At 47.8% G+C, this 25,361-nt stretch overlaps 1 protein-coding gene across 2 annotated transcripts in view; it reads right to left on the bottom strand.

The window, feature by feature from the left end:
• The window catches only part of STN1 (STN1 subunit of CST complex), a 41,647-nt gene extending 23,030 nt beyond the window's left edge, over positions 1-18,617 (bottom strand). Inside the window, exons 1-5 of one of the 2 annotated variants that reach the window (XM_004611941.2) lie at positions 18,397-18,617; positions 17,892-18,074; positions 8,573-8,668; positions 3,833-3,901; positions 53-211 (exon numbers count right to left, since the gene is read on the bottom strand). In XM_004611941.2, the coding sequence (XP_004611998.2) occupies positions 53-211; positions 3,833-3,901; positions 8,573-8,668; positions 17,892-18,024 (457 nt within the window). In that variant the 5' untranslated portion in view covers positions 18,025-18,074; positions 18,397-18,617. The remainder of the gene's footprint in view (positions 1-52; positions 212-3,832; positions 3,902-8,572; positions 8,669-17,891; positions 18,075-18,396) is intronic. The other variant, XM_055119628.1, reaches the window with a different exon arrangement.
• Between the last annotated feature and the right edge of the window lie 6,744 nt (positions 18,618-25,361).

Below are 25,361 nucleotides of genomic sequence, written 5' to 3'. Positions count from 1 at the left end.
CAGGCGGCATGATGGCTTCCTACCACTGCGACGCAATTAGTTTTGTGCTTACAATAAACCAGGGCACGGATCTCGCGCTCTTCTCTGTAGGTTTGGATGTAGCCCCTGACCCGGATGACGTCCCCGATTTCCAGCTTCGATCTCTCCTCAATGGTTTTTCGCAGCTTTGCAAGCTCAGAGGTGAGGCTCCGAGTACTTGGGGCAGGTTCAGCTGTCAGGGTGGAAGAGAGAGAAGTCCATACCACCTGGACACTCCTGTGTTTCTGAGACAGTTTGGTGGTGGGGGGGGGAGATCGACATATCCATTCAACTTCTGACTGGCTGCTCCATGCTATGAACCCTGTCTCCCGTCCAAACATGCTCTGCCGAATAAAAAGTCTGGACTGTGGTTATTCGAGAGTCCTGGACAAGGATTAGACTTTGGGACCTGCAGAAGCCAGACCTTTCTCTCCTCTCCAGGGAGCGAGAGAGACCCAGAGCTCAAAGACCTAGAGCAAGGAATTGGGCAGTCAGCTCTAACGGACTCAGCTCTTTCATCCTTCTCAGGAAATCCCCAAGTCTTGCTTTTTTCCAAGGTTATCCCATCCGGTGTGCTTATTTCTAAGTCCCCTTGAACTTCAGTTAAATTTTAAACATAGAATTTTATTGCTGTTATTCGGACAGCATAGGTACTAATGAAAGCCTCCTGGTGCATGGCTAAGTTGATCAGACTGACTAGGCTGGTGTGCAAAAGAAAAAAAAGAGCCCAGCTTTCATTTCAAAGGTGAGCAAACCGGCAAACTGCTGAAAGAAGCAGGCTCTAGTTTTGTAATTTAATGAACATAATGAGAGGGCTGAAGCCCGACGGAATTTCATTTTAAGTAGCCAGTTCCTCCTTGAAAGAGAAACCGTCTTTAAAATTTTAATATCGAGGGCCAGGCTTTCTTAACTTTTCTCATAAGCTAAGTCCAAATGGCACATTCAAAGTGACATTTATTGGAATTAATAGTACATTCTCATACCTTAACTGACTGGAACAAGATTCTGACTCAGACTAAATTTTGTTTAAAAAATGAGTCTTCACTGGCCTCTATGCAGTGGAAAGCTTTTAAACGAAGGGAAAATAAAATTAAAAGGAAAGAATGGGCATCAGGGAGCAATCTGAAAACAGACCTTCCTTCCTGAGAGCCATTTTCAGGTTGGCTCCTTCCTTGCAGTTGTTCCTCCTCCTTCGCTCAGAGAATTTTCCAGTTAAGGTTACCTGCCATATTTGTATGCATTTATGGACAGATATTTAACGCTCTCATTCTCAACTATTGAATTTTTTTTCTTTTTTGGTTTTGGGCCAAAAACAAAACAATAATCCCTGAGCATTACCAGATGTGGCCCAAAACAAAATTTTAAAAAAAGCAACAACAAAAATATTAATTGACATCTTATCTAAAAAGTTACTACGTATATAAGTTATACAATATTCCTGATGATATTTATTTTGTCGAGAGCTGATTTTGAAAATTAAAACACCTAAGACCAAGCTTTATAAACAACTTAAGGCTAAATCTATCCACAAACTGCTTTTGTACATTTTTATCAGAGCACAGCCTGTTTGCTCTGGGACCATCTGTGGCTGCTTCTGTATTACAAGGGCAGAGTTAAAGAGCTGAGACTCAGGCCTGGGGAGATAACAGGGCGGGCAGGAGGACTGACTTGCATGTGGCTGCCCCCGGTTGGATTCCTGGCACCCCAAATGGTCTCCTGAGCCCAGAACCGGGAGTAAGCCCTGGGCATGGCTGGGCATGGCTCCAAAACAAAAAAAGCCGAGATTCAGAGCCACATAGTCCGACATTCTTCAACCACTGGGCCATACACTGGTGCCGGTTGGGCAGACAGAGGAAGGCTGAGAACCACTGGTCTCCAGCGTCGGTGATACCTGCAAGTCTGTGGACAGGAATGCTGGACAGGTGCCACCCGCTGATGGAAAAGGCTGAGAAATGCTGCTGTATAGCCCACAAAGCCGACAACACTCTCTGGCACTGTTCAGAAGAGATTGGCTGGGCTGGGGATGCGGTTCAACGGGGCACAGCCTTGCCTGTGTGGAGCCCTGGGTTCAACCGACTGCCGGGACCAACTGCCGGGCCCCGAGCTGCCAAGCCGGTACTGCAGGTATTGCTGGGAGTGGCCCCTGATGGAAACAAAGGGTTGGCCGACATGGGTCTGAGACCAGGATACATATTCCAGCCCGACCTGCACAGGAAGACGGCGACAAGAACCTGAAGGCCCTCACAGAGGCAAAGTCAAACACCCACCCGGCCCATGCGTCACCCGTCAGTGAGATAACCTCATGGGCCTGGATCCTCAGCAGGTCGCAACCAACAAAGCCTCCTGAGCAGAGCAGAGCCATTAGTCAAAGTGGGGAGTGGAAATTCCAGTTTTGTGAAACTGACGGTCAAATGCCCAACTCTGTTAACACACAGAGGCAGAATTGCATCCCACGGGCCAGTAGTGTGGGAGCAGGAAGCTAAGATTCCGAGAGGGAACCAGGAGGGGGAAACCAGGCCTGCCAACCAGCCGGTGGGAAGGGGCTTGCTGTATTGGTGGAAAATAAGAAGCCAGGTTACTGTTCCTGTGTCTTTTCTAGAACCAAAAATGGTCAAGAGTCATGTGCCAAGCTTTTCAAGATCCTAAAATATTCCAAATGTTGTTTCAGTGCTAGCAGAAGTATTTATTATACACTTTAAAAATTGTTTTTCAGGGCTGGAGTGGTAGCACAGCGGGGAGGGTGTTTGCCTTGCATGTGGCCAACCCGGGTTCGATTCCCAGCATCCCATATGGTACCCTGAACACCACCAGAAGTAATACCTGAGTGCAGAGCCAGGTGTAACCCAAAAAGAAAAAAAAATTATTTTTGTCTATATTCCTGAATGGCTAATTAACTTCAAGGGAGTACTGTTTCACATTCTCAGCAATCTGAATTCCTAGTTTCTTTATTCGAGCACTTTAGAAACTTCTAGTCTGCTCCCATAGGACCCCTGCACCGTGGAAGCAAACCAGTTTAGGGACAATCACGTACTCTATTTTACTGCAGAATCACCTCTACCACAAAATTGGTGTGCTGCTCTCAAGAAATACTGGCATACGATTATAAATAGCTTCCCACAATGGCTGCACCCCTCTCTTGTGCATGTTTAGCATAAGGCCTGAGACGATTATGAGTAAAATGCAGGAGGGGGAAAGCACTCAGAAGTCTTCTATATCCTAGTGCGATGCCTGAAACAGGAGACTTTTCTTTCCTTTTCTTGTCTTTTTTCTTTCCTTTTTTTTGGGGGGGGGGTGTGTGCGGGGGGCACACAATGCTCAGGGATTATTCTTGGCTCTGTATTCAGGAATGACTCCTGGTGGTGCTTAGGAAACCATATGGGATGCTGAATTTCCAACCTGGGTCTGCCACATGCAAAGGAAGTGCCCTACCCACTGTACTATCTCTCCGGCCCCTGACACAGGGAATTCTGACTTGGTCTGTATGGAAGTGGGCCTGAAACACCCTCCTTGGCCTAGTAACTAGCACAGTCAGAATGGAACGCTGGCCCTCCCAGGCGCCATTCCATTCCCAGGGCTGACAGGGGGCAGCGCGCCAAGACACCAGGAGGGAGGAAAGCAAGGCTTCCGGGGCGGGCGGCGGTGGCTGTGGAGTGACCCAAGCTCCGGACACAGTGTGTCCAGTGGACTGATGCACATCACCGGTGGCTAAACGGGAAAACTGAGCTTGCTGAGCTCGTCTGGACACAGCCCCCTGGGGAGCTGCGAAGAAGTGGAACATGAAATCAAAATGCTGCTGACTGGCGAATCAAGTTACCTGGTAAAAACTCGGGACTGTTCAGTTTTTTCCAGCAGATGCAGTTGATGACTCCGGTACTGTCGTCCACTGCAAGAGAGGCAGGGAGAAGTGCGAGCTGGGCATCACGGCGAGCGCACGGGCCCCGCATCTCTGCCTCCAGCAGAGCGGCAGAGAACGGCTTCCGCGGCCCAGTCACCACCTGCCACCTCTCCTCCACCTTCCGTGGCGGAACAGCATGCTTGCCCCGGTCAGGGTCATAGAGGAACCTGCCAGAAGCACCAACGCCTCACCTACCCTCTACCTCAAGGGCACTGATGATTCCTGTCTGGCCCATCTACAACTGATGTCCTCAATCAAGTCAAGTACAAAAGCCCCGGTGATTGTTCGGATGCAAAAGCAGCTTTGCTTGGTCCCCTGAAACAAAAGCACACTCCCTGGCCTCCAAGAAGTGGCACGGGTGCCCCGAGCAGGCCCTCTCCCCACCTGCTCTCTCCCTGGCTGGCAACCAAGACAAGGCATCGCGGGTCACTTGGCCCCCGGGCTTCTCTGTGCAAATGCTCCCCACTGGCTCTCAGCTCTGCAGGGTGTGGAAAGAAAGCCAAGCACACCGCAGAAGGGACATGCTTTATCTTCACGGCAGAAGGTAATTCTCTCTTGGTCACACAAACAATACTGGTCTGAGTTATTTTATCCCCCTCCAACCTCCCACAATAAAAAAAAACAGGAGGAGGAGGAAGAGGAGGAGGAGGAGGAGGAAGAAGGAAGAAGAAGGAAGAAAAAGGAAGAAAAAGGAAGAAAAAGGAAGAAGAAGGAAGAAGAAGGAGAAGGAGAAGAAGGAGGAGAAGGAGGAAAAAGGAGGAAAAAGAAGGAAGAAAAAGAAGGAGGAGGAGGAAGAGGAGGAGGAGGAAGAGGGAGGGGGAGGGGAGGGGAAGGAAGAGGGGGAGGACGCGAGGCGGGAGTGGGGGGGGGGAGGAGGCAGTGGCAGCAATCAAAGCATTCCCACCACACTTGGATTGAGAACTGGAAAGAACTGGGAGATGTTTTCCAGGAAACAAGAAGTGTGTTCTCTCTGCCTGATTTTTGACAAATCCGTAACAGCGGTTGCTAAGTATGAGCCCAGTGGGCTTCATGATTTTAAAAAAGCCACCAGCTAGTCTGCACACGAAATAAAGAAGAAACGTTGGAAAACTTTTTTTTCTTTTTTTTAAAGTATAATGGTGGTTTAAATCATTGTTGACAGCAGAAGGAAAAAATAATACTTCAGCCAAGCGCCTGCCCTGCACATGTGAGACCCTTGGTTTGATCCCTGGCACTGCAAGGAAAAAAAAAAAAAAAAAGGAAAATTTTAATTCCCAGGCTCCCAATTTTCTTTTGGAGGGAGGACACACTCCTGGTTGTGCTCAGGGCTTACTCTTGGCTCTGCACTTAGGAATCACTCCTATAGCCTCAGGGGGACCGAATGGGATTCCTGGGGATCAAACCCGGCCAGCCGCAGGCAAGGCAAGCGCCCTACCCACTGGACTATCATTCCGTGCCCCTTAACCCCTAATTTTCTTAAGTTTCAAGTTTTATTTAAAAACAAATATTATCTTAAGCAAAACTCTGGGCCCGTGGTCAGCTCAGTGGCAGAGCGCCTGGTGCTTGCGTGCCTGGGTCCAACCCTCATTGCTGCATCAATCCCGGTGGCACGATCTATTTGAGACCCTTGGCACCACAATACAAAGCGTGTGACCTCTGTCGAGCCACAAGCAAGTATGTGCTGTGACCATGTGTCTGACACCCAGCAAACACTGCATGGGACTCAGGGCAGCGCCCAAAGTACAGGGTGCCCAGCCGGCGAGGCTGCTGTGTGTGCAGCCCCCAGAGAGTGCAACAATCCTGCAAATGCTGAAGCCAAGTGGGACCACAACCCCCCGCAATGCAGCAACAAAGGAAAGGAAAGGGAAAACAAAACAAAACAAAATGCAGAACTAGCAATTAGAACATTTTAAGTTCTATAAAAAACATCGGGGGAAAAAAAAAACATGGGGCACTGTTAGGCATATCGCTTCTCTTATCGGTTTAAAAATCTTGCTTGGAATTAAGAAAAAAATTGTGCTACCTTGATCTGAATCAGAAAGACAAAAAATACTGTCTAAGAGGCCAGAGAGATAGTACAGGGGTTAAATACTTGCCTTGCGTGTGGCTGACCAGATTCGATCCCCGGGACCCTATATGGTCTCCTGAGTACCACCAGGTGTGGCAGAGAGAGAGAGAGAGAGAGAGAGAGAGAGAGAGAGAGAGAGAGAGAGAGAGACAGAGACAGAGACAGAGAGACAGAGACAGAGAGAGAGAGAGAGAGAGAGAGAGAGAGAGAGAGAGAGAGAGAGGGAGGGAGGGGGAGAGAGAGAGAGGGAGGGAGAGCGGGAGAGAGAGAGAGAGGGAGAGAGAGAGGGAGGGAGAGAGAGAGGGAGGGAGAGAGAGAGAGAGAGGGAGGGAGAGAGAGAGAGAGGGAGGGAGAGAGAGTGGGAGGGAGAGGGAGAGAGAGAGTGTGTATGTGTGTGTACCTCATGATCATCTGCTGTAGAAAATGTGAAGCCACTCTGGCTTTGGCCGAAGCTCCCTAACTCCAGGCTTGCTCTCTCATTGTTAGAGTCACGGCAGTGCCACCGAGTCCCCTCATTTCCTGGCTCGGCTCCTCTCACGGCAGGCCCTGTGCCGAGGCGCCCTCCTGTCTGGCTGCTGGGAAGCCCAGCCTGGGAGCACCCTCGCGGCACTTCCAGGACCCCCGGCCTTCTGTTTCCGTGGCCGAATGAGTCAGTGTGAGCAGGAAGCACTTGGGGAGCATGACCAAGGACAGCGGGAGCGACCACCTGCCGGCCACGGCATGGCCCAAGGACAGCACAGCGGGAGGTAGCTCTCAGCCCAGGAGAGGAAAGCTGCGGAAGCACTGCTCCCCGCGAGGCTGGGAAACCGGGGCTCCACGTGTAAGGCGAGTGCTCTACGCCGAGCCTCAGGCACTTGCGCTCTTCTCCTCTGACCTTCGCAGGCTGGGTTTTCCCTGCCCTCAGATGTGCCATGTGTTCAGGATCAACTCTCAGGCAAATGTCTGCCGGGAGAGACAACTGCGACCTCCATCTTCCTGTGGTCACAGGGCCAAGTGAAGGCCCGGTAGTTAGGTCAGACGCATGACAGTGACGTGGTCGCGAGTCAGGACTGCCATCTTCGGCCTCTATTATTCTCAGTATTAGTGTTGTCAGCGCTGGTACGAAGCAATGCTGGAGATCGAACCCAGAGCCACAGCCACGCAAAGCACAAGCTCTCCCATGGAGCTACCGCCCCGTCCCCAGTCTCGTACACTCAGTGTAAAGAACGCAGAGCATTCAAAAACAGAGGCAGCTAACGGGTGGTGGGGGTGAGGGCAGGGACACTAGAGGGGCGCAGACGGGGAGGAATCAGGCTGAGGTACAGAGACACGGCAGAGCAAGTGGGAACAGCTAACAGGGCAGGCCATGAACCGCCAGCGAGGAAATGCGTGTTGGTTCTCCCGTCTACCAGATCGGAATAACGCCCCATTGTACTTCAGGAGATCGTAGGGACAACAGCAGAGAAACTACACATGCAAAAGTGCTCCGCGAACTGAAACACTGTTATTTCATCACTGGTATCAGGAGAGGAAGTACTTTACTGTACTAGAGATAACGTACTAGGTCACGGCTAGATGCGCATGAGGAACTCGGTGAATACTGACCCTGTTCGGGTGGGGGGGGGGTGGGGGAAACAGAAGCAGGATCTCTGGTGACACAGAGCAGAGCAGAGTCCCCGTTTCAGGGTCCCACACGGACTACTGATGCAATGCTCCCGGCCACCTCGTTCAACTGCCTCTGTCTCCCCCCAAGAACAGCAAAGCCACAAACCCAAGGCGACACAACACAAAGTTGCCCTAGTTAAGCTTCCCGCCTGGGAGTACGCGTAAGCACGGCCTCTGAACTCCACAGTGCCCAGCATTTGCAGAGGGCAACGTAATAAAAGGTGTGCAGGGCACTCCATTTGTTCACAAAATTCAAACTCGTGATATTAAATCATATGCTAGTAATCTCAATCTGATGGCATCCCAATCTGTGAGAAGACTTTCTTTTTTTCTTTCTTTTTTTTTCTTTTTGGGTCACACCTTGCAATGCACAGGGGTTCCTCCTGGCTCTGCACTCAGGAATCACCCCTGGCAGTGCTCTGGGGACCATATGGGATGCTGGGAATCGAACCCGGGTCGGCCGTATGCAAGGCAAATGCCATACCTGCTGTACTATCGCTCCAGCCCCAGAGAAGGCTTTCTTTATTTTCTACCAAGTGAGAGAAAATGTTTTGATACTGGGCATCTATCTAAGTCCTTTTAAAAACAACAACAGTAACAACAACAACAAAACCCCCAAACACACAACTATTCTGAACATCTGCGGCTCCTTTCTGAGAGTCTATGTTCTCGCTGCTCAGCCATCTTTCTAAAGACATCACTGCACTCGCGTGTCACGGTCCCCTGCTGTTCGTCACAGTGCTCCGAGGGGAGCCGCTCCGGATTCTGTGGCAGCACCGGTGCTCTCAGCGTCACTCACACCTGCTGCCTCGTTGGATGCTCAGTCAGGGGGGTGGTGGCAAAAGGCTCCTCCTCCCCGCTGACGCCACGTCACACAGACTTCGGGAGAGCTCCCAGCAGCGCAGAGAGACCCCCGTGCTTCCCATTCAACACTCCGCACAGTGGCACTCTTCCACTGCGGGTCTTACCTCCATAAGCGTAGAAGGCGTCTCTTTCTCTCACTCCAACCACTGTTCCCAAGATATCCACCTGTCTTATTGGATGTCCTTTGTAAAAAAATATACCTGAAATTAAAAAATAAATAAATAAAGGGGTGTGTGTGAAAGGCCACGGTTGGTTACATTTTACGCTTCATTTGGTGGTCACTGTGGGGTGGCGCGGAGGGGAATGGATGTCAGACTCTGGCAGATGTCTACTGTGATCGCAGACGCAGAGCTGACCGTTGGACGCTTCTCTTTTTCCCAACTTTATCCTAATGGACTACAGAAGTCAAGATCATGTGTGTTGGGTTCTGGAGTAAAGGCAGACTCTTGGACCAGTGGAATAGAACTGTGAGCCCAGAGACAGACCCTCAGGACACATAATCTCTAACAAAGGATCCAAGTGTACCAAGAAGTGTAAGAAAAGTCTCTTCACCAGATAGTGTTGGGAAAACTGGTACAAAAAAGAGTTTTGATCCCTATCACACACTATACACAAAAGTTAATTCAAAAGTGGGTCAAAACCCTCAATATTAGATCCTAGTCCATAAAACTGTATCGAGGAAAACATAGGCAAAATTCCACGTGATACTGACTTTAGTGGCATCTCCAATGTCTCAAGGCCATTGGCCAGGAAAAATTAAACAAATGGCAATGCATCAAATCAAGAAGTTTCTACACCGCAGAAAACATTGTATCTAGAATCAGGACACCCTATCTATAGGTTTTCTGGGAGAAAATGTTCACTCATCACACATTTGACAAATGGCTACTATGCAAGGTATATCAAGCACTCACAGAACTTAACCACAAAAAACCACAAACCCATCAAAAAATGATAAGAAGAGTTAATTAGACAATTCTTTAGTGAAGATTCACAGATGGCGAATAGGTATATGAAAAAGTGCTCTTCACTTGTCAGGGAAAAGCAAATCAAAACAACAAACAGATATCACCTCCTACCAGTGAGACTGGCACCCATCGAAAGAGTAGAAACAATCAGAGCTGGCAGGAATGTGGGCAGAAAATGAACCCTTGTCTAATGTGGGTGGCAGTGCCAACTTGTTCAGAGTTTGTGGAAAACAGTATGGAGTCAAGAATATGACCCAGCTACTCCATTTCTTGGCCTATATTAGCTTAAAGGCCCTGAAACACTTCTTTGCAAAGACAAGTCCATTTCTGTGTTTACCACAGCATCACAAAACAGAAAGAAGTCAAGTGCCCAAGCACAGATGAGTAGATAAAGAACTCACAATGCGTACACCATGGAATACGACCTGCCTGTATGAAAAGATGAAACAATGCGATTTGTCACTATGTGGGTGCATCTAGATAATTTCAGGCTAAGTGAAGTCAGTCAGAGGGAGGAGGAGAAATACATCACGATGTCTCTCAGACATGGAATTAAAAAAAAACATAGTAAGGGAATAACACTTAGCCAGGGTAACAAGCCCTGGAAGTGGGCCTCCTGTGGGGCGGAAGAGGGAGGGTGGGAACCTCGACATCAGTGGAGGGATGAGTCCACTCTGGTGGCCGGTGTGGAGTCAGAACACTGTATGCCTAAAACTCTACTATCAACAGTATTGGAAATCAAAAGGTCTAAACTAAATTGTGTGTGTGGAAACGTGGCCCTTGACAGAGGCCAAAGGCCCAAGAATCTTAGACGTCTTTTTCTCAAGGATCAAAAGTATAAAGCTGAGCTTCAACGATTCAGGAAACAGAGAAAGCCCAAGCTGCGAGATGCGGTTCCTCTTTCCACGGGTGCAAGCCCACGCCCTCCCAGGAGAGCCCTCCAAGGGCCTGGCACAGCGGCTGCTCTATTACCGGACCACGCGCAGCTCTGGGTTTGCAGGGGTTGGAAAGGAAAAGAGAAAGGAAGCCACGAGAAAGTCTGCTTGGCTTCCCACCCCCCCTCTGCACCCCCCCCCCACCGCCTGGTTTCTTGGGAAACAAGTCATCGTTTCTGTGAATTAACAGTAGTTTTCTTTCACAACAACTGCTACAACAAAAAAAGACAATTAGGTTGCAAAATGCTCTTCTCTGGTCCCAGAAGATTACAAGGTGCGAACTTCTCTTTTTAAAACTGTTTTCAAAACCTCAGTGACAGAGGCCAGCAGTGCGGTTCACCAAGCAGAGAGCAGAGGGCAGCACCCTGTCTGCCACTGGCAGGGGCAAAGTGTGGTCTAGGGGGCAGAACACGGCGGGGGGGGAAGGGTGTTCCGTCTGTCTGTGCTGGGTCCCTCCTCCCTTCTCCCCCAGGAGTGTACGAGTGTCCCCTCAGTGGTCCCCTATAGGATAACATAGCCTCAAGTAGTTTAGGTTTATTGGGTTACTCCCATTACAGTGCTCCCATTCCTCTTTGTTTATTTGTAGCTTCTTTCTTAGTGTTCTGTTGACTTGTACATATTGTTTTTCTCTTCTCCTTGAGTCCTTTGCATAGTTTATTCAGAGCAAGGTCCTTTTTGTATGGACATAGCAAGAGATACATTGAGGCTTGCAAGGCAGCTCTCCTGACAACATCTTGCCACAGGCTCAGACCACAGCACTCAGGCCAGATTAATCACTCCTAACCCTAGCAGGGTCCCAATCTAGTTATCAACGTTTGGATCATGACAACATTTGTCCATGACCAAGCTCTTAACTTATAGTTAAGTATTAGGCACTTTGGCCAGGCCCATCTCGATGCCAGGGTAGCACACAACTCACCGCTTGCCCTGGGTCCGTCTCGTCCCTCATCGGGACCCTGCTTTTGGGGGTGCTAGGAAGTAAGGGCAGCTGAGGCTTAGGTTGAGAGAACAGATGCCCAGGAGGAAAATATCATGTAGAGTCAAATGACTCCCAGGTTATAAAAGCATAGCATTTGCTAAGTCTTCCTGTGTCCATACAAGAAGGACATTGCTCTGAATAAACTATGCAAAGGACTCAAGGAGAAGAGAAAAACATTATTTACAAGTCAACAGAATACTAAGAAAGAAGCTACAAATAAACAAAGAGGAATGGGAGCACTGTAATCCTACAGTCCCCGGTATTCTTCCTATCACCCGTAGCTCAAGTCCTAAGAAAAACCGTTTCCCGCCACTTTTTCTCTCCCTGCCATGGCTGCATTCTTCACTCTCAGAAAAAGGCCACACATTTTACAAGGGTGACTTCCTTTTAAAATAAACACACCCACTGTTGAGTCAGCAATCACTCAGGACACTGGGCCACCTCCCCTCTTGCTTCCTAGGCCTGCTCGAAACCTCGCTCTATGGCTACAGAGGGGACGCAGCCAGAACCTTCAAAGCCCTACCTGGCCTCTCCACCAGTGGCTGCGCTTTGCTGTGTGGATCAAGCGGGCAGGGGACTGGTCTGTGAGCCAGGCCCAGTGGGAGGAGAGGGAGTCTGGGAGCCTCCGTCTGCAGATGTTCCAGATGGCACATTAGCCAAAAGAAGGGCCCCCTTTCTTCCACGAAGCAGACTTCTAAGTATGACTCAGTGGATTGGGATTGTGCCCAGGGCATCCTTGGGACCATGAACTGGAATAGTAGAGACAGAGAGGGAGTCTGGGTCTCTGGGCCACCCCAAAGGACAGTCACCCCCTCCAGGATTCCTTGGACTCAACGAATGGGGTCAAACTGGCTCCAAATAAAAGATATGAAATTCCAAAACCAGAAAAATTCCAGCTGACTTCAGTTCTCCTTTTTCCTTTTCCTTTTTCAGTTTTTGGGCCACACTCAGCGGGCTCAGTCCTGACTGCACTGAGGGATCATTCCAAGAGGGGCTCAGGGAACCACCTGGTGAGAAAGAGGACCTGGGTTGGCCACACAAAGAAGCAAGCACCAGCAACTGAACTTTTTCTCAGTCTCCAAACCAACATTCTTTTTTTTTTTCTTTTTTTGCTTTTTGGGTCACACCCCAAGATGCACAGGGGTTACTCTTGGCTCATGCACTCAGGAATCACTCCTGGAGGTGCTCAGGGGACCATATGGGATGCTGGGAATTGAACCCGAGTCGGCCGTGTGCAAGGTAAACGCCCTACCCGCTGTGCTATCGCTCCAGCCCCTCCAAACCAACAGAGTTCAAGAGGTGTCCACGATGACGAGACTGGACCAATGGCACAAGCCCACAAAGTCCCCAGGCCACCAGCAGAGTGAGTCACTGCTCCAATCTTACCCACCGGAATAGAGCAACTCAACACAAATTCAGGTCGCCTCCACTTAGGCAGTAAGAGATATTCCTGGAGAAGGGCAGGGGAGGAAGGCCCCCGGCCTGCAGGAGCCGACAGCGGCTCTCCTCGGGACACACACGCTTACTCAGGCACAGCAGATCCTTCCAGTTGCCCATGACTGGAGCCAAACGCGTCAAAGCATCACAGAGCTATGAGCAAGAACAAATTCTGAAGAAAATAGCAGATGGTTTGAACAGAAAGCACCCAGAGACACCAGCTGAGGGAAGACCGTCTGGAAATCAAGAGGAAAGTTCTCGGCGTGTACGCAAAGAGGAAGTGCACCTAAGAAAGGTGAGGTCAGTCAGAGACAGGAAAAAGAACAGGAGACGCCACTTCCTTCACTCCGAACAAGAGTCTCTTCTGGGAGAAAAGTGCTCAAGGAAGCTATTGCCTGAGAGAAAGTTCTGGAGCTGAGGAAAGAACCACCACAGGAACCAGCTGCAGGGGTCTCAATCCCAGCCTTCCCAGGGTGATTCTTCTACTGCTGGTTCACAGAGACCTGAATGTATTAGGGAAGCCCCAAAGGAGGAGGGATTTCTAAAAGTGCTCAGGGACCTGAAGTCACAGGAGGGATTGATTCAAATTTTCACAACAGCCTACTTTCTACCTTTTAAAAGTACTGTATTTCGTGCATTTTGTAAACTCCATATAGTATGTATATATGTATATGTGTATATATGCGAAAAAAAAAAGTGGGTTATGACCACTATGAAAAGGTTTTTCTAAAGGTCATAAAATAATTTTTGAACTAAATAAACAGGATGCAATGGCTATGTAGAGGTGACAACTATGCAATGAAATATGGGACTTTTGCTGATCAGTTTTCATTCTAGCTGCTGTTATTTAATCAGTGCTACATTTCTGCTCTTACTGAGGGCTGATAGCATTAAAATTATCAAGATAATACTTCCATTCATTTTTAAACACTTATTATTAATAATTTATAATACTATTTCACTTTTGGGAGCTAAGACAATATTCTAAAAGTCTAAGGCCAGAGAGAGAATCCAAAGGGCTGGAGCACAAGGTTTGGAGGCGGGTGCCAGGGTTAGATGCTCAGCCCTGTAAGGTCTCCCGAGCACCACCAGCTAAGGGCAATCAAAAGTACAGGCTAATTTAGTATAAACCTTGCATCAGTTCTACTTCATAGAATTAAATAAGTCCTCTTTCAATTTAAATAACAAGTTCACCTTTCGTCTGACATCATTACAGTTTGACACGGATAGACACTGAGGATAAAAAGACCCTGAAGGGGCTGGAGCGATAGCACAGTGGGTAGGGCGTTTGCCTTGCACGCGGCCGACCCGGGTTCGAATCCCAGCATCCCATATGGTCCCCTGAGCACCACCAGGAGTGATTCTTGAGTGCAGAGCCAGGAGTAACCCCTTTGCATCGCCAGGTGTGACCCAAAAAAAGCAAAAAAACAAAAAAGACCCTGAAGTATGGTCTGAACGAGGCACCGAAAGACACACACTCAAACCAAATGGAAACCTACACACCATCACCAGTACCACAATCAAACTTCATCACCTCTTTCAGTCCAATCCCAAACAGGCCTTATAATATAGAGAAACCAAGATTCTGACATTTTGCTGGGTGGTTCTGACCGCCCAGGCGCTAGGTCTGTGAAGGACGCCAGCGAAAGATGAAAGCTCAAACTGGACTGCTCGCACTGCAGTCACCACCAGTCCCCAGTCTCGGGGTCCTCCAACCACCCACGCTTCTGACCAACAGGCTACATCTCTCGGGGTTCAGAAGACTCAGGTCTGATACTCTGCTAAGACCGCCAATTCAGGAAGGAGGCTATCCTTCTGACTGGAGTTTGATATAAAGGGCTCAAATCAGCTCAGTCAAGTGAGCACTGGGGCCTGGGTAAGGGCAGTTCAAGGGCGATGCTCCAGTGTCTCCAGGTCATGTCACCTTGGCCTTTTGTGCAGGCGTGATTACCAACCCGGTAAACTCCTCTAGACCATGGGGGCGGGGGCCACTAGACCCACCTCCTCCAAGCCAGGAGCCAATGAAATGGGGCTACCGGACATGGGCGCGTGAACTCCAGCACTGGCACGGCTGAATCTCCAACTTCAGTCCCCAGGGAGGACGGAAGTCACCTGGTTTAGAATTTCAACCGGCTTGAATCATATGGTTGGCCTTTCAGGCATGGACAGTCCCCACCCTGAAACTACCCAGGGGCCATCGATGAGGTACCTTATTGGTATTAACTGAGGTGTGGTTCAAGGGGCCACCAGGAACAACCAGGCCACTCCCAGCATTCAGAAACATTCAGAAATCCAAACACCTCCCAAGAACCTAGCACAAAGGGCGGCCAAGTTCTTTGTCACACACTGGTTTCTTAGTTTATCATTTGAGGATACACTTTGTTATTTTAAGATACTCATTACTGTTTAAACCTTTATACACATTAAGCAGTCACAAGGAAAGCTATTTTTTTCCTTTAGGATAACTAAAACAAACGCAGTAACAAAGTTAACAGGGTAATTAAAAGCCTAAACTAAAGGTACCCTCATCCCTCCCCCCACCCCAACCCCAAAGATCACTCAAAAAGTTTGACTGACTCCTGCCTCAACTGTTAAGGTTTCACTGGAAAAACTGTCCCTAAAACCAGTGACATAATAAAGATCTCTGGGAGCAGTTTTCTTTGGTTTGTTAAAACCTCTGGAAGGGCTTGACCCACGAGGGAAGGCAAGGTCCTACCAGGCCCTGGATATTTCCCAGCTCCTAGAAGGTCTTCAAGCAGAGCTGGCTTCGTTGCAATTCACTTTATTGCCCAGGACATGAGCTATGAAGAAAATCAGGCTTTTCTAAAAATGCAACTGTGAGGGGAGGGGCTGGCTGCCTTCCAAAGAAAAAAAAAAAAAAAAGCCCAAAACCCCAAACCAGACCTTTTCCACCAATAATTAGGAAACAAAGGTGTGGTGAAAAATCTGTACAAAAGGCATTGGTCGAAGATCATCTAGAAATATTTGCACACAGAACCGGAAATACACAAAATACCCCTCAGGACAAACGCAGATGCTGGCGATGACTGTTGTCTCTGACTCTGCGAGTCATTAGAACCAGGCTGGAACCAAACTTCTCAGACAGCACAGGGCCATGTGAGGGCCCAGCTGTACCTATGAGTTATGCTAATCTGGCCCAAATGATGCCTGTTATATTTCTGGTATTGCTAGTTTATCCCAGTAATCACCACTCCAAACAGAGCAGTGATTGATTAAACTTTTCTTTTTGTTTGTCCTCTTATGTTGGGGTCATACTCCTGGCTCTGAGCTCAGGGATCATTTCTGGTGGGGCTCGGGAGACCTTATGTGGTGCACAGGAACAAAACTGATCCGGGGTCAGTTGCATGTACGGCGAATGCCAACCTGTGTCCAATCTCTCGGATCCCTAACTTTTCACTTATGGGATCCGAGGGGGGCCAGCGGCTTTTCACTGAGCTCAGAGCACACCAGCGCTGGAATCACACAGGTAAACAAGACTTGTGAAGGCCTTCCCCTCTAGAGGCTGAAATGATGTTGATTTTGATCAATGAAAAACCAAAACAAGCCCCCACAAGAAAATCAGGCATAGTGAACTGCTATTTTCAGGAGGGGGGGACCCCAAATCTAAGCTTTACAAAAGGTGAGTCACCTGCGCAGGCCAGGTAAGGGGTATGCTGTCAAGGAGTGGGAGCAGGACACTGGGGTGCTAAATCAATGAACTTTCCACCTCAATCAGGTCCAGAAAAACAACTGAATATTTTTAAATATAAAAGACCTCTGGGAGTAGCTGGGCTGGAACAATAGCACAGTGGGTAGGGCGTTTACCTTGCATGCTATAATTGAACACACCTGGATTCTTCCTGTACGATTCTTCTGTCTCTTTTTTTTTTTTTTTTTTTGCTTTATTTTTGGGTCACACCCAGCGATGCTCAGGGGTTACTCCTGGTTTTGTTCTCAGGAATTGCTCCTGGCAGTGCTTGGGGGACCATATGGGATGCCGGGGATCGAACCCAGGTCGGAACCCAGGTCGGCCGCGTGCAAGGCAAACGCCCTACCTGCCGTGCTATCGCTCTGGTCCCTCTTCTGTCTCTCTTGGAGAGCCCAGCCAGCTACCGAAAATATCCTGCCCGCACTGCAAAGCCTGGCAAGCTACCTGTGGCATATTCTATCTGCCCAAAACAGTAACAAGAAGTCTCACAATGGAGATGTTACTGGTGCCTGCTCGAGCAAATCGAGAAACAATGGGAGGACAGTATTACAGTTACAGTGCTGGGAGTAGCTAAAAATAGTCCCTCGTACAAAGGTACTCCATTCAACAAAAATTTAAAAAGATATAGAGAGGTGGTATTTGTGTCTGTATGAAAAACAACGGCCAGGTGTGGCCCAAACTCCCCACTTCTCCAGTGGACGCCACAGGCCCAGAGACTAAAATCTTACCATTGCTGACGATATTATGCACAGTGAAATAAACCAGACAGAGAAAGACAAATGCTGGGTGATTTTGCCTACATGTAGAATCTGAAAAACTAAACAAAAATAACAAAAGTAAGCTCACTGATACAGAGAACAGGATGTGTATGAGGGGCTTAAGAAGGGGAAAAAGATCAAAGGTATCAAGAAGTGCAATATTCCAGTCATAAAGGGGCTGGAGAGACTGTATAGCCTGTGTGTTCCCAAACCAAAACCTAAAAGTTTCATTTAGGAAATAAATCACAGAGACTTCGTGTATACGGCATGAGGTCCAGAGGCATTAAAATAGTACAAAAAATTTGAAATGTTGCTAAGATGCTACAAGGTATCATCTTATACTGCATGCAAATATCACACTATGTTGCACAACCAAAACGACTACACTGATCTCTGTCAATTAAGCCTCCCATTTTTGTGGGGGTGGGGGGGTTGGGCCACATCTGGTGATGCTCAGAGGATGCTCCTGGCAGTACTCCAGGTAAAAGTTTGCAATGCTTTAAAGGGACATGAACTCATGGGTGGGGACAGGTGAGGTCATTTTTATCTGCAGCAAGGAAGGCTTTCTGCAGTCAGGAATAGGAGCAGATGAAGGGCGGATGCAGCACAAGGCATCCGCCGGGCACCCAGCACATACCTCGCACCTGGCGGGACTCCTTCAAGTCCAGGATATCCCGGATGTAGAGTTTTGCAAAGGCTAGAAACACAGGATCCAAACCCCAGAAGAGGGAAGGGGGCTCCTCTTCACACCTACTGGATTCAGGCTCCATCAGGAGACTAGGCTGTGACGTCAGCCAACCGAGAGCATCAGTGAGTGGATCTAGATGGGACACACAAAAACGTCAAGATGCGGGGCGGTTAAGGGAGAAATTGACAGGGGCCAGGGGGGGTTCTCACGTGAACACCCAGAACTCCGGGAGGGCTAAGGCCGAGGACCCAAGGCCTTATCAACTCCACGCCACGGACTCGTAAGCTGAAATGTTTGTTCCACGGGCTCGGGACCTGTGAGCTCCCTGTGGCTTTGCCCCTGGCATTTCCTCCATCCCACCCACGGGGGTGTCTCTGCTTTCCCCAAAGTGCCACTTCCAAAGGGCTAAACACCAACTTTTCCACTCGCGGGAGCTTTGCACACACAGGCGTACCCCGAAACCGCGTTAGTGGGTAGAGTCCGGGAAAGAACAAGTTCCCGCGCGGGCACAAACGTGCTGGGGCAGAGTAGGCGGGTCTGTCCGTTGCTCGGGCCCCAGCACCTTCCGGCTTTTCCGGGCGAGACCGAGAAAAGAAGGAAAACGGAAACAAAAAAACCAGTCCAGATCCCTGCCCCTCCCGCAAAGCCCGCGCCGCCAGCCAGCGCTTCCGCAGACGCGCAGGCGCAGCCCTTCCTGCAACCGGAGTTCCGGGGGCCAGACCCCGCCCCGCAGCGCGCAACGGAACCCACGTGTCCCCGGCGAGGCCCCGCCCCTGCCCCGCCCTGACCCCGCCTCCCCACCGGATGCCCCCGCCCTCTCCCCGCCTTTCTGTGGCTCCGCCCCACGCTCTCTCCGAGGTGGCTGGGGCGGCGCGGAGCCTGACTCAGGCGGTGGCTGCATCCTGTAGCCTTGCGCAGCCAGGAGTTTCCAAATGCTGGGAACTGACCCTAAAGTTACTGCTGCCCAAATCCGGTCCTACAGGACACTTTTCATCCCGTCGCCGCTTCCTGATGGGACGCTGAGCCAGACCTGAGGCCTCCCACGTGTTCGGACTGACTTGTCCACTGTTTCCTTAAAGGGGGAGTGGTTTCTTGTTGTCTATTAAATGAACAAAACAAGTAGGATTCCGTTGTGGCACAGTGTGAAAGTTTACTTGTACTCGATAAGTGATCTCCTAACACCCACACTGAGACTCTACACTCGGAGATAATGCATCTACAATGTGAGCTCTGGAGCGAATGGGAGCTCTCGGCACTGCCCACTGCTTGCCCTACAGGATTGGACAAATTTTATTTTCTTAGTGCATGCTCTGGAATCTATCTGGAGACTAACTTTGAAAAGCTGACGTTTGGGTCAATTGCGGCCATCTTGATGGAGATTATCCACCAGAGTCCTAATTTGAGGTGAGAAAAGATAGCCACTTTCCACTCCCATAAATAAATAAACTGTGGCATGCCATCAACTCAGAACAACAAGCGTTTCCCCCGATTTACAGACTCTAAAAGGGTAGAAGGAGTACCAGTCACCCTGGCTGGCCGTTCCTGGGGGTGGCAGTCAAGTGGTGACCAAAGAGATGATTGCTAAACTCTTTAGCAGAACACAAACTTGGAGCAGCTGGGGTGGAAAATGTGTGTCATTTGAACGATGGCATTTAATTACAACTCCTAGCTACCGAAGAAGCTGCAAAACACAGTAGAGCATCACCCAGATTCGTCTGTGATGAGCAGTTGGGTGTGTGGAGTTAAGACTTCTTAGAGGACACCCTCCCTGTAAAGATCAAGCTTGTCTTGGAGAAAACACACCAGTGGGACAGCCCACAAGGGCCTGTTTCCAGCTGACCTGTCCAAGGGGGAGAGACAGGTTGGGTGACATTTTTTGGACTTTGCACATCTGAAAATCATTATTGGGAGGACTCAGCGTCTGAGACAATTTCAGGAATGACTCTTGGGGCTCTCTAGGTAGAGCCCTGCAGTCAAGAACCCTTGGGGATGCTAGGCTTACTGCCAACCTGGGCAAAGCCACACCCAGGTGGCATGAGCTCAGTTGACTGCCTCTCAGTCACCTTTCGTAATAAAGGGAGGACTTAGAGTCCAAGGGGGCTGATTTCTTTTTTCTTTTTTATTTTTATTGAATCACTATGAGATAGTTACAAGCTTTCATGTTTGGGTTACAATCTCACAATGATCAAACACCCATCCCTCCACCAGTGCACATTCCCCACCACCAATATCCTGGATATAACCCCCTTTCCTGCCCTCCCCCTGCCTCTATGGCAGAAATATTCCCCATACTCTCTCTCTACTTTTGGGCATTATGGCTTGCAACACAGACACTGAGAGGTCATCACGTTTGGTCCATTATCTACTTTCGGCATGCATCTCCCATCCCAACTGGTTCCTCCAGGGGGACTGATTTCTTGATCAGAACTGACACCCCAGGGAAGATCTTGCAGCGTTTCCAGACTATAGAAACCACTAAAGGACTTGAGGAGGTTCTTCTTCCCTGATCTCCAGGATAGATTCTGGGTCCCTCAACTCACCTTCATGAGATGTGCAGTGTGTTGCCTGGAGTTACGAACAATGGCAGGCTTCTCAGTTGGTGAATTATTTGTACTGCAAAGCAGAGATTTCAAAACCCAGTCAGGAGACAACCTTGAATGCTGGGACCCTTAGAATTTCTCAATATGAAATACTATGGTTTTGCAGGGGCTGGAGTGATAGCCTAACGGCTAGGGCGTTTGCTTGCACGCGGCCGACCTGGGTTCAATTCCTCCGCCCTTCTCGGAGAGCCTGGCAAGCTACCGAGAGTATCCCACCCGCACGGCAGAGCCTGGCAAGCTACCCGTGGAATATTTGATATGCCAAAAACAGTAACAACAAGTCTCACAATGGAGATGTTACTGGTGCCCGCTCGAGCAAATCGATGAGCAACAGGATGACAGTGACAGTGACAGTGATGGTTTTGCAAGCATTTATGGGCAGATGAGACAAAGTTCTCTAGAAAGTTAAGATTTAGCCCGATCTTTTTGAAAAAATAATCGTAGGGATTAATCTGCCAAACTCATCATCAGTCACTCAATAAACACTCTATTTACTCTAAGGTGGGTGGGGCCTAAGAACTTTGAGTTCATTGGAGCAAAATAAGTGATGCATGCAATATACTAAATAGCAAAGCAAGAGGTGTATTTGGGATCTGTATGGAATATGTCGTCTGGATAATACATCTCAGTGTGAGTTCTTATCTCTAGGAGGTAAATGGGGAGGGGGAATGAAGAAAAACCCTCTATCCTTATAAGCTGTTTTTCCTCTATGCAGGTGGGATTTAAGATAGGGTTTGAGAAGCTGTTCATAAAATGTTTATAAAGTACTGTATTAGACATTGGGAGCAAGGAGAAAGGACAGATCTGATATATCCTTCCTGGAGTTTCCATCTGGTAGAAGAAGAGGAGAACAGAGAAGTTCTCAGTGCTCTATATCATGATTGCTCAGCAGAAGGGCTTGATATAGATCTATTTTCATCAGAGGAGATGGAGTTGACATTTGGACAGAGACGAGAAAGATAAGAAGGAGCTAGCCACAAAGAGTGGTCAAGAAAGAACATTCCAGGCAGCAGAGTAAGGGCAATGTCTGGAGACAGGAGAATATTTTCCTGCTGGAGACAAGCCAGCCCTGTGACCTAGCTGGAGAAGACAGCTAGAGTGAAAACAGGCTGGGGATCAAGAGTTTAGCACAAGAGCTTGCGTTGGTTTCTACTCTTATGCTCTGTAAAAAACAGAGCATTGTTGGTTATTGGTTATTGATCAGAGGAGTGATTTAATGAATTGTTAGAGTGCAAGGATACCTCTCACATCAAACATACTATCACGGGATTTTTTTTTAAATTCTAAGAATTACTTGATCTGTCTTTAAAACTAATTTGGGGGGCCAGAGAGATAGTACAGAGGCTAAGGCACCTGCAGTGCATTCAGTTGACCCAGATTCAGTCACCAGTACTACAGGGTCCTCCAGTTATCACTAGTACATCTCTGGTGGCCCCTAAGTATGGTTAGGTGTGGGCCTTGAGACTCCTGAGAACCATAGGGTGGCCCATATAATCCCCAGCACCTCAGGACCAAGCAACACTGGTCTTTATATCAACCATAAGCACAGTTAGCCAACTGGGGCCTTTGAGACCCCTTCACCCCTATTTTTTAAAAAAGAATTTTAGGTCTACTCTACCTTTGATGCTAAGAAATAGGGGGTAAAGTGGGCCTGTTCCTTCGGGAGTATTTCTGATCACCTCTGCCTGCTCAGAAGCCTTGCTCAAACCCTCTCCCTCCCTATGACTTCTCCTAGACACAGCAGTATGTTCTACCCTCTCTCTAGTTATCATCCAACTTTAGGAAAATAGCTTCTCTGAAGAACTTTACTCTTTGATTGCTGCCCTCATGCCCTCCCTTCAAAGTTAAATTTCTTGGAAGTGTTCATTTACTTTCCCAGTCCACACCTGATTCAATCTACCACCATTTGAGTTCAGTTTATTTTCAACTCCACCCCAAGACACTGTTGAAACATCTTTCCAGAGGCCAACAATTACATTTAAATTCTCTACTACAACGGATATTTTTCTTTCCTTATCATCATTTTTCATTTGTTCTGATTTTCTGGCATTTGCGCTGATCATGTTCTTTCCACAGCCTTACTTGGTTTCCTGGTATCCCTTTGGCTTCCTCTCTACCTCTATTTCTTCCTCCTAAGACTCCTCTTCCAGTTAATCTCAAATATGTTCCTGTTCCCCAGGGTTCATTCTCCTGCCCACTCCATTCTCAGGCTGTGTCCTCTCTTTGAGTTGCTTTTTCCAAGCCAATGAACCCACCTACAGCAATATTCCAGTGACTCCTACCACTTCACATCAGGCCCGGGACTCTCTTTGGAGTTCCAGGATGACTCTCTAGCTGGTCTCTGCTGTAGAACTCAAAATAAGCCTTTTCTGCCATAGCTCTGCCTCCCTCTTCCCCGTCAAGCTGATGTCTCCACCAGTCACCAAATGTCTAAACCAGAAGAGTGGAAGGTTTCACGGACCCCACCCTCTCTCTCACTGTAGGTGCAGTTAATCACAAAGACCTGTCAGTTCTGTTTCCTAAACATGTTTTGTAGTTTAATTTCTCCTCCTTTTCCTGTTGTCCTAGACTTAGTCAGGTTTTCATCACTTGTTGCCTGGATTACTGCCATATCACCTTTTGGTTTTGTTTTTGGGTCACACCTGGTTATACTGGAGGGTTTCTCCTGGCTCTGCACTAAGAAATTACTCTTAATGGTGTTCAGAAGGACCTGAACACCATTAAGAGTATTGAATTAATTTAATTCTGAGGATTGAATCAGGATCTGCCTTGTGCAAGGCAAATGCCCCACCCTTCACACCCACACTGTACTGTATGTCCAGTCCCTTCACTGTGACCTTCTAATTGATCCTTCTGCCTCCAGGCTGGCCTCCTTTAATCCATTATCTACAGACACTGATGGTCTGATTAAAAAAGACAGCATTACTCCCTTGCTTAAAATCTTACAATGGCTTGATGTACCGAGCAAAATAAGGCTTAAATGTTTGAGAATGGGATACCAGGTTCCTCATGGTCTGTCCACAACTCACCTCTCCAAGCTCATCTCCAACCAATCCCTCCTAGCTATCCGACCCTATCCATCTCCCGTACACTATTCTGAGGAGCCAATAATTGACAAAAATCTGGTAGGGCTGGAGAGATAGTTCGATGGGCTGAGCTATCTTTGCACACAGGAGGCCCATAACCTATCACTAGCACTAGTGTGCCCTGAGTACTTCTGGAAGTGACCCCCAAGCACCACTAGCTGTGGCCCCAAAACACAGAAACAAAATGTCTGCTCAATCAAGTGTGAGAAAGTAAGGAAACATATTTTGAGACAGACGTGAGCATGGAAGTATCCATGAGAATAGAGTGGATCTAGTGACTCCCAAACTCAAGTTACATCTCAAGGAATTCAAATTTGGAAAATACAACAGAAGATGTTTGAAATAACTCCAACCTCGTAGAATATGCCACATGTCTTTTGCTTCTCTCCCTCTGCTGGAGGTGCCATTCACTCATTAATTACTTAAGTTTAACATAAATTGCTTATGCTAAAGAGTGTAATATGCTGGGCATACAAAGGGCAAAGAGACTCTGAGTGAGTCAGACAAGCAAACGTGTCCTGTCCTGTCGTGATAAATGACATGAGACTTGGCACAAAAAGGTTAGGAATCTGAGTGGGGAGGATCAGGATATTGTGAATATCTTCCTTATTCACCTAGCTAACATCGCTGAGATGCTAGTTTGCATTTGGTGTATTTTGAGGTTTGGTTGCTAAATGCATATTCATTTACAATCATCCTTTCCTCCAGATGCATCAACTCTTATTATAAAATGTTCATCTATGTCTCTTACTATAAAGTCTATACTAGTATTAATATAACTACATGTGCTCTCTAATGGTTACTTTGTGAATGATGTCTCTTTTCCATCTTTTTATTTTCAACCAATGTGTGTTTTTTTTGCATACATGGTATATTTGATGTAGACAGCATGTAGCTAGATGTATTTGACATAGACAGCTTGTAGCTGAATGTATTTGATGGAGACAGCATGTAGCTGGATGTATTTAATGTAGACAGGATGTAGATGGATGTATTTCATGTAGATAGCATGTAGCTGAATCTCACCTCCCCAGGCTCTCTACCCTGTGTTTGGGAGTCAAGCCCAGGGCCTCACATATGCTAAGTATATGCTCTCCAACCAAACTGCTTCCCCAGCTCTGGACTTTATCTTTTATATTCACTCTGACAATCTCCACATTTTGTTTACATTAATTTGATTTTAGTGTTGACATGGTTGGGTAGACATTTGTCATTTTTATGTCTTCTGGTTTTTTGGGGGGGAGGGAGACTGGGTTCACATTCAGTGGTGTCCAGGGATCACTACTGGCAGTGCTCAGGAATCCACGTGCAGTGTTGGAGATGAAAGCCAGGTCAGCTGCACATAAGGCAAACTGCCCTACCTGTGGTACTATCTCTCTGGCCTTGTTTTCTATAAGTCAACTCTCATTTTTCTGTTTCTCCTTGATTAATTTCTATTATGTTATATAGCTTCTGTATAATATTTAACTTACTTCAATCTTGAAAATAAATTATTTTTGGAGTTTATAATCTCAGGATTACTATATATCTAAATGACAACAACACACTTCAGATTAATACAGATTAATTTAACTCCAGGAAAATAGAAAATGTTTGCTTCTCTATGTCTTTATTCTCTCCCCTTTGTTGTTGTACTATTATTGCTGTATATATATCTTTCTTTATTCTACAAACTCAATAAATCAATGTTACCATTATTGTTTTATAAAGTTCAATGTAAAGATACCCCTGAA

Source organism: Sorex araneus, chromosome 11 (genome assembly GCF_027595985.1).
Source record: "Sorex araneus isolate mSorAra2 chromosome 11, mSorAra2.pri, whole genome shotgun sequence".
NCBI classification, from domain to species: Eukaryota; Metazoa; Chordata; class Mammalia; order Eulipotyphla; family Soricidae; genus Sorex; species Sorex araneus.
Note: the sequence above shows the minus strand (reverse complement) of the source record. Positions and strands in the feature narration are given on the sequence as shown.